We start from the raw sequence: 9398 nt of genomic DNA, 5'->3' as shown, positions 1-9398 counted from the left end.
ATCAATTTATTTTAAAAAAAAAGTTTGAACATTTTTTTATGGTAATATATATCAGTTTTTTCAAAAAGCCCAGTGATTAAGACATTTGTGGTCATGACCTTCATAAACTTTTGAATGCTAGATCTAACAAGCAACAAATCTTAGAACGTGGGACACAATGAATTATGAGCACCACCAATGTGTCCTTATAAGCCCCACTATTAGACAATTTCAAGAAAATAATTTTACTCGCCAAATCACAAACTAATAAATTTTTGTTCTTGCATTCCAACTCAACCGTTAGCATGAAGCATCTCTGTAGGCCTAATCTTCTAATGAATTTTGGAGCCAATAAAATAGAAATATATTAGGTGTTTCATTCAAGAGACCAGTCAAGCTAAAAAAAATCATAATATATAGAAGATAACTATCACAATTTGTAATCATAAGGATGCAGGTATGTGTTTAGTCCCATATCAATTATTTATTGAAAAGATTTTAGATACTTATATAAATTAAAAAATTTTAATAATATCTTTCGATTAGTCTTTTTGAATGAAATTCTAGATATTAAAATAGATCGGTTCATGGTCCATATGAACTAGAGGACACTACAGCATATACTCAAGTAATATCTTGTTTGCAAAGAAGATCTCAGATATTTATATGAGACCAAGGAACCTAAGTAATATCTTTTTGATCTAAATATCAGACAAGGTAGGAATTTGAGCTAGGGCTTAACCATTTTGTTGCGTTCAAATTAAACTCTAAGACTAATTTTAATTTCTTGCCAACTTCTTGATATATCCAGCATTGATATAAACCAAGTTTGGCACGATTACAACCCTTGTTGGGTGAAAATTTATCTCCACATTGACATTTAAGCCAGATAATAAGTGCATTTACCCATCTTCTCCATTAATAAAAGTAGATGAAAGAGACTTCATCCAAGTTGGTGCATCCAGCAAATACGACACTGCTAAAAATCCCTCAGACAGCTGCTGCAGGTAAATCTCCTCTGGTTGGAGGTTGAGACAATGCATTTGGTGGGTGAGGCTCCGACTTGGCCTCCTTTTTAGGTGTCGACCGGTAGTAGCAAAAGTAGATCAGCACCTGGACTGCACCAAGCAATGCTCCCAGCCCATTCGGAATCTGCTTGCAAGATACAAGAAAGCTCATGGATCATGCAAACATCTAGGATGCACAAGAAACTTATAACATTGTGTGAAACAAACGAAAGGCCTTTACCAAAACAAAAATGTCGAAGCGAATGAGTGCATATGTCGCCCAGCATGCGCCATTAAATAATCCAGCAAGGCAGAGGTAGAAGGGCAAGTACTCCACGCTCTTTGTTTTTATGACTAATCTCTGTGATGATAGAGACATCAGACAGTTAGACAGAGCGTCAAGTAGAGATCCAATTGGTTGTCAGTTGATGCTAAAATAATCTCGATCGCTCAAAAACTTAGCAATGCTAAAATTCTAGAAAACCTTGTCCTGTTTTAAGTTTTAACATTGAATTATGATTAGGGTTGCAAGTAGGTCGAGCTAGACAAGAGTTTGGCATAATCGAAATTTAGTCCATACTTGAATTGGGTAAAAATTTGAATCCAAGCTTAATTCATTTCAATCACGATGAGATCATATTTTCGTTGGTTTCTTGATTTATTTTATTGATGGATCATGCTCATGAGATTAAACCAAAGTCATTATTATCCAAAGTAAACTGTTTTCTTAAATTAACGAGGGTGGTGAGAAATATACCACGGTTTCACAAAGATTCACGTGTCGTTCGATCGAGTCACAAAAGTTGTCTGCATCCAATTCATTTTTGAAAAAGGTTATGATTTTCAATCATAAATAGATTAATCCAATTAATTGCAAGTCAAACTATGTTATAGTTTATTTTCATATTCATTCCAAATTACTAGAGATGGGGAATCCGGTACAACTCTAATTGCGATTTATTGCAATTAAGAACACAAGGCAATGTAAATATTTCAAATTTTGAATATTAATTTTACTTATGTCTATTCTAATATTATAGATGAAATTTCAAAATTTTATAGTATGAAAAGAATGTGGTTCTTAGTGATAGCTACTCTAACTGTTATACTCATCCATTGGATGTGGTTCTGATGCACTATCAATGCATTATGCATCCAACCGCAGAAACGTATGTGTGGATCACCTACAATGTGCGAGCAACATCGCAGAGTGACGTACAGCTGTGAATGGCTTCCATCAAGAGATGGACGACCATCAAAAACAGTGCATATCATGTCATACATAGCATGCGTTGTTTGATGGACATCCATAGGAAGTGGTCTAAGTTATATGGATTTTTTTTTTTTTGGTGTTCAGGGGGGAGAGATTAATGAATGGGCTTGGACCCAATTAATTCAAAAATTACAATGCAATGCGTGAGATAATATTTTCAGTTTTTTCCTGTGAATTAGAATAGGTTGAACCTGTGAACTTGGGTCCCCTCCTGTCCTTATAAACTCTCATTCAAAGGAAAAAAATCCTTCTACCAAAAAAAAAAAAAAAAAAAAGCAAAAAAATCCTTGGAGATTCAGCTCAACTAAAGCAGTTAAAGCGCTTATGGAGATAATCGGAACTTCTCACACCTCGTTTGGATATAAGACAGCAAAGAAACAAACAACGCAAAACAAAAGGAAACAGACAAGAAAGAAAAGAAACAAGGAAAAAACGCGAAGAAGATAGAGACTCCCAGACGTTCTCCTTTTAGTTCGTTCTTGTTATAAAAGAAAACGAAATTCGGTGGTTTTTTACCCTTTTTCCTTTTCCTTGACCTGATCAAAAATGATAACTTCAGGAAAGCAAACTGCTTCCTTTCATCTCCAAATATCTCCACTTGTTTAGAAAAAGTAAAAGCAAGTTAGAGGCCATAACTTATTTAGGGGATGGGTTTGTCTTTAGGAGCTATAACTTTTCTTCTCCTTATCAATAAACCAAACGCTTAACATTTGTGCTTTCCTCTCCAGACGTGTATCCTAAAACATAATCCAAAACCAGTGCCTTGGGAAATATTTGATAGATGACCATGGTTGGGGAGGAAAAAAGAAGGAAGATGTGAAGAAATTAAGCTTACCAAGATGGATAGGGGAGAGGCATACATGCCCGTGCAAAAGACGACGGACAGCACCCCAACAATGATTTGCCTCATGTGGTGAGTGTGAGCGACCAGGATCACACCCATCACCACCCCTGCCATGAACACCACCTCGAAGGCTACGATCTTCAGCAGCCGTAGCTGAAAAATACAAACCACGACAAATCGTTTAAAAACATTGAGCTCAAAATGGAGCACGTTCAAAAGACGACTCTTACACCCCGTTATCAAAGCCATTATGAGGTCATATACACATTTCAAAACACAAACATTTTGCATTATTTTTCCTTCCCAAATCGATTGTAAGAATATCAAATAAAACAATATTTCTTTAATGAAGTTTGTTTTGTCTATAACACTATTACGGCAATGAATATTCTAATACAAATATATATATATTGTTAGAACAGTGCAAGAATATGTTGCAGTGGAGATAGGTTGTAATTAAGTTAATGAAACCTTGGACCGAGAGCAAGAAGAAGGGAGGAGCATACACGGAGGCGGTTGGGGGAGTAAAAGATGAAGATGCAAAGGTAGATGGCCTCGAGGACGACGCCAACGCCGTTGATGGTGGAGACGAGTATGGTGCCCGGGTGCACCACGGGAAGGCCGTAGAACACCCATAGCATGCAGTTCAGCAGCGTCACAAGATAAGGAAGCGGCGAGAAGTCCTCCACCGCCTTCCTCTTCCAGATCCTAACAAATGTTGGCCTAAACAAATCAAGGCCATCAGTTCGGTGGTCCCCATGTATTGTATGCTTTTAGATCAATTTATTTATTTTTTGGTAAATATTAGATGAACTAAAAAAAAAATAGAGGGAGGGAATTACACTGGGGCGAGAAATAAACCGAACGATAGGACATTCCCTGTGTAAAAAAAGAGGAAAAAAAATTTAAGGTACGTGGACTGCTGTGTGGAGAGAAGAAAGAATTGGAGAAAAAATTATCGCGGAAGAAGAAAAAGGATTGCGCAAGATATTTTCGTCTGAAAAATAACATAAAAGAAAATAGAAGGGAAGTAAGATAGCAAGCTCTGAAGAACAGGGTGAGGTATAATTTTTCTCGATATACCAACAACTCCAACTGCTTGGCGAGCATTCTCCGCGCTCACCATCTTCACGTCGCCTATTAACAGAGAAATGGAGAGGAAGGGGATGGAGGAGACAAAAATGACAAGGTAAGAAGACCGAGGATAAAGCGTAGGGTATATACCAGGTTTAACGAGGTGCGTGAGAACTGAGGAACTGGCAGTAGTTTTGAAACCCACTTAATGAAGAAATAAAATTAGGATAGAAAAAGAAAGAATTTAATTCAACTTTATCTATTCAGGAACCACTAGCTCCCTCTTTCCATTTTTGCTATCTGGCTCTGCTTGGATGCATGCATGAGGCTGGAAGAATTATTGCCTACAGTGTGTCAACCACATGAAGCCAACAATGACTACTGCTGGTTCCTATCGAGCTGCGGTGCACGTGCAGCATCAAAGGATTGTGCGCCAATGGGTGATATTTATCACAGGACGGACAGCCTCGTACGACCACGTGCATCATGTATCGCATGTTGTTTGATAGCTGCCTACTCTATGATGGATGCCATCCACGCGGCATCTTACGATGCCATGCATGTAGCGTAGAGAATCCGCATTCCGCACTCAATTCCAACGGGCTCTATTCATCAATGTACCAGTACAGAAACAAATGATCCTAATTTACTATATGCACAATCATGCTGACGCATGTTATAGTAATAATTTTTCATAAAAATGAAGATCCCAAACCCATAACAAAATGTGTATATATTTTATTGGATACGACATTTTCTATCTATTGCTTGTTGGAAGGCAATCACACGATTAAGACCGGTTGCATGTGTACATTTTTAATCTAAATTTCTGGATTAATTTCCTCTAAGTTCTTGCCACTATATATTTGTCACGCCCCGAACCCAACACTCGGATCGGATACGTGATGGCCGCACACTCCTTAGAGCAAGCCCTAAAGAATATGCATGGCCAAAATAAATATTACAACCTTAACATCTATAACAATTAATTTCAAATATAATTCATAAAACCTTGCATAATTACAACTTAAATTTCTTCAATTCTCTGATCAGATACTATGACACTCTATTTATCCTTCTGCTCACCCATAAATCCAAGCCATAGCCAATCTAAGTCATCCTGTAACTCTGAGAAGAAAAAAAATGAAGGGGTGTGAGCTTTACAGCCCAGTAAGAATTCCCATATCACACTGATATAGTAATATAATCTGAAAATAAGAATAAGCAATAAAATATAAAATCTCATGTTCAATGTCCAGAATAATGCAAACATTCATAAATTTTCTGTCTTGTTAAAATAGATGCATCATCATATATTAACAGGTGAAACACTTTTGTTCAACAATTGTTTCATGTCTTATCTTTCATTTCTCCTTTCATAATCACATGATTTTTAACAGTTTCCTTCTGGCTCTGGACTATCCAAGTCTATATCTCAGTCATCATCCGGATCGAATCCACTTAAAAAGTCTTTCAAGACTGTCCCAGGATGAGCTCCTGGCCGGCTGTCCCACGTACCAAAGCCCGTGAGAGGCTGTCCCAAGCATAAGCTCCTGGCGGGCTGTCCCAGGCATGAGCTCCTGGCCGGCTGATCCACCTGTAAGCCAGTGGGGGCTGTCCTAGGCATAAGCTCCTGGCGGGCTGTCCCAGGCATAAGCTCCTGGCCGGCTGTTCCACATGACAAGACTAGTCCAAACCATATATCTCTTTCTTTTCATTTAATCATTATGCGTTGATTTCATCAAATCAATTCTGACTTGCATTATGATCAATTCAGATATGTCATATCCATATAATCATGCCATCAATCTCTGATACATATATATTGACATAACATACTCATGCTCAAAATCAAATAACAGTATCTCAGGTATAATAAATTCATCGATCTCAAATCCGACGATGCAAAACCAACGATGCAAGACCAACAGCAAAATAGCATATATATAATAGTGATTATATACAGGGATTCTTACTTTTACCGGTGACTGATCCAAACACAGAAATCGATGTTCTTTTTTGATTTATGAATTTCTCTAACAAGATATTCCACTCGATATCATATACAGACAATCATCTCTTCATAACCCTGATCAATATAAAAATCACATATATGGAGAAAATTATCGATAATTGATCTGATAACACAAATCTAGGATCTCTCTTAGGATTAACCAAAATTAGGATTTACCTAAGTATCTGGATCCTCCACTGATCCATAAGACTTCTGGAGAGAGAAAATCCATGAAGAGAGAGAAAATTTTAGAGAGAGAAAGTGGAGAGAGAAAGTGGAGAGAGAATCTTCGTATCTTTCCGATGAGGCAATCATGGTCGAGACCATCAGAGGTCTTATCAGGATGACTCAATATGAATCAAGTGTTATAATTTTGAATAGAATCAGACTGAAATCAGATCTACCGCACGAATTTCGGAGCAATCTCAAATCATCTTATTTTCATCTTCAAGTTTATTCTAGGGTTCATGATGCAATCAGAGAGGAAGAAAAGGTCCTAGAGAGACAAAATCCGTAAAGAGAGAGAAAAGTCTAGAGAGAGAATCTAGAGAGAGAAAATGTAAAGAGAGAAGGTAGAGAGAGGAGAGAGAAAAGAGAGAGAAAGAAGAGAGAAAGGAGAGAGAGGAAAATTCTCTCCTTCTTCTTCTTTTTATTTTATTTTATTTTATTTTTATTTTTCTCTTTCTCTTTTTCCTTTTTTTTTCTTTTCTTTTTCTTTTTCCTTTTCCTTTTCTTTTTCTTTTTCCCTTTTCTTTTCTTTTTCTTTTCTTCTTCTTCTTCCTTTCTTCTTTTCTTCCCGCGGCCTCCCTTGGCTGAAACAGGGGAGGACCGTGAGGTCCCTCCCCTCGGTGGCTTGGGCTCCGGCGGCTTGGCCGGAGATCCGGCAACGACGGTGATGGGGTTCGGCCGGCAGCGAAGAGGAGAACGGCGGCAAAAATAAGGAAAAATTCAGAAATAGGGAATCCTTTTGCGACTGGTTTTCAGCAAAGACGGTGGCCGGCGGCGGGGCTTTGGGCCAGGGAAGAAAGGGAAGAGGGAGAGGAAAAAGGGGAGGGGCTTACCTCGAGCTCCGGCAATGTCGTCAGCTCCAATTTTCGGCGAGCACAAGTACGGGAGACCTTGACTTCAACCGGAGAAAATAAGGAGAAAGGAGAGAGAGAACCGGTGATCACTATGGGTTGTTTAGGAGGGGGAGAGAGGGTTTTATAGAGGAGAAATTTGTTTTTTACTCGGATTCCCCCTCTCCTTTTCACGGTGGGAAGAAAACTCTCAACAGGAGTCTTCTTCCTCCCGATATCCTCTGTTTCTTTTTTTTTTTTTTTTAATATCTGGGTTATTACATTCTTCCCTCCTTAAAAATAATTTCATCCTCGAAATTAAGTTATATTGTTTAAAATATATTTCGAAGTATACATTCTTCATGTCATTCTCAAGCTTACGATAATGTCATATATATTATTTATTTCTCATGATCTTGTTATAACAAAAATTATTTGAAATCTCAAACTCATCCCTTCTTATTGATTGCTCAACTTTTTGAAGAACTGTAACATTTTGGACTTGTATTAATATACCACCCTTATTTGTCTAATACATTTCACTCGAATTTCATAATTATCTCAGACTATCCTTGATAGAAAATAAATAAAGGTCAAACATCAGACACTCTTCACAATCATCGATTTCTTTTTTTTTCACTTGATCTTTCAATAAATTTTATATATAGACTCTCGTCTTAAGAAAAATCTCAATCTTCTATATCAGTTCGAGTAACAATATTAAATTTTAAAAATATGAGATCTATATTAGGACATTCTAAGTTTGAACTAATATCAAAACTATCAAGCTATTAATAAACTTGAGATATCTAGGATTTTTGGCATTATCTACAATGAAGCAAACTACTGACAAAATTATCCGGCTATGATCAGATTAGATCAAAATTTATAGTATCCTTTCATTATCAATAAAATCCTTTCTTATTTGCAACTAATGTATTCCATCATAATATCTTTTGATTTAAAAGATTAATATTTCTAATCAATTTAGACCATCACGCTTTTGCTGCGCACTCTGATCTTAATTTATCAAATTATATAATTATATCAAAGATAAAAATATCCTTATATGTTAGATCAGTCCAAGATAGATCTAACCTTCAAATTTCATATAAGACTTAGGGCAAAATTTTAAGTTTCTTTATCTTTACTACCTTTGGATATAGTATACAAAAATTAAATCTTGATCCACTTTCTATGTTTGAAAACATTGCATAAGTTTCATCACTCTTTCAAGAATCCGACATGTCTAGAATCGATTGGAGTTAACCTTAGATTTACCTTACAATCATCTAGATAATTTCTAAATTAATCTTCCTTTTTAAAAGAATTACTTCTAACTTGACAAACTAGAAGGACTCAAGCCAACATCCTTAAGTAGAATCAACTTGATTATTTCTTATAGAATTCTCTTCATCATAACTCTTAATATTAATCAATAAATCTATACAAAATCTTGTCCCTTGTATAAGTCATTCAAACTTTAACACTAGTAAGATGTCTTAGATCAATTTAAAAATCTAAACTTTGACTTGAATAATTAATACACTTCACCATCTTCAACAGTCACAAAAAAAAATCTAATCCAAAGATAATAATACGAATTATTAAAGATTTCATCATAACCTGTATATCATACTCTGATAAAATAAATTTTTTTCTTTAATTTAACAATAATAAAATACTTTTGATCTACTTAGAAAAGTAAACTTTTGACTTGAAATTCAATGCAACTTGAAAGATCAAAGAATCATATTCAGAATATAATATTTTGAGTAACCAAAGATTTCACCAAAATGTGTATCTCATATTCTCATGATAAAATTCAAATATATTTTTTTTTTCATTTAAAATTGAGTTTCATATATGATCCTCTTATAGATTCAATACTCAAAAATATTTCTCTCTCATATGATGAAATTTCTTCTTAGACCATATCCTAACTTTCTTTTGATAAATTTAAAATTTGTAATGCTCAGATAATTAACATCAAAATCAGAAAAGTTATCATGATCTTCAATCATATAAGTTTTATATTCCAAAATCCTCTAGTATACTCAACATAACTTATCAATAACTCTCACTTTATTCCAAGGTCAACTCTTTTCATACTTAGGTCAACCTTACTAATTAAAATCTAAGATATAAC

General features: G+C 35.6%; 1 protein-coding gene across 1 annotated transcript; it reads right to left on the bottom strand.

Annotated features, from left to right (window-relative positions):
* Positions 1–969: 969 nt before the first annotated feature.
* LOC105049348 (bidirectional sugar transporter SWEET6b-like) lies at positions 970–4229 on the bottom strand. The gene is made up of 6 exons (XM_010928975.1): positions 4187–4229; positions 3946–3982; positions 3610–3826; positions 3095–3256; positions 1228–1347; positions 970–1131 (listed from the first exon to the last, which is right to left on the bottom strand). The coding sequence occupies exons 1-6, from the start codon at positions 4227–4229 to the stop codon at positions 970–972; spliced, it is 741 nt and encodes a 246-aa protein (XP_010927277.1).
* Positions 4230–9398: the final 5169 nt, after the last annotated feature.

The sequence above is a fragment of the Elaeis guineensis genome, chromosome 2 (genome assembly GCF_000442705.2).
Source record: "Elaeis guineensis isolate ETL-2024a chromosome 2, EG11, whole genome shotgun sequence".
NCBI lineage: Eukaryota > Viridiplantae > Streptophyta > Magnoliopsida > Arecales > Arecaceae > Elaeis > Elaeis guineensis.
This window is presented reverse-complemented; position numbering and strand designations above follow the sequence as displayed.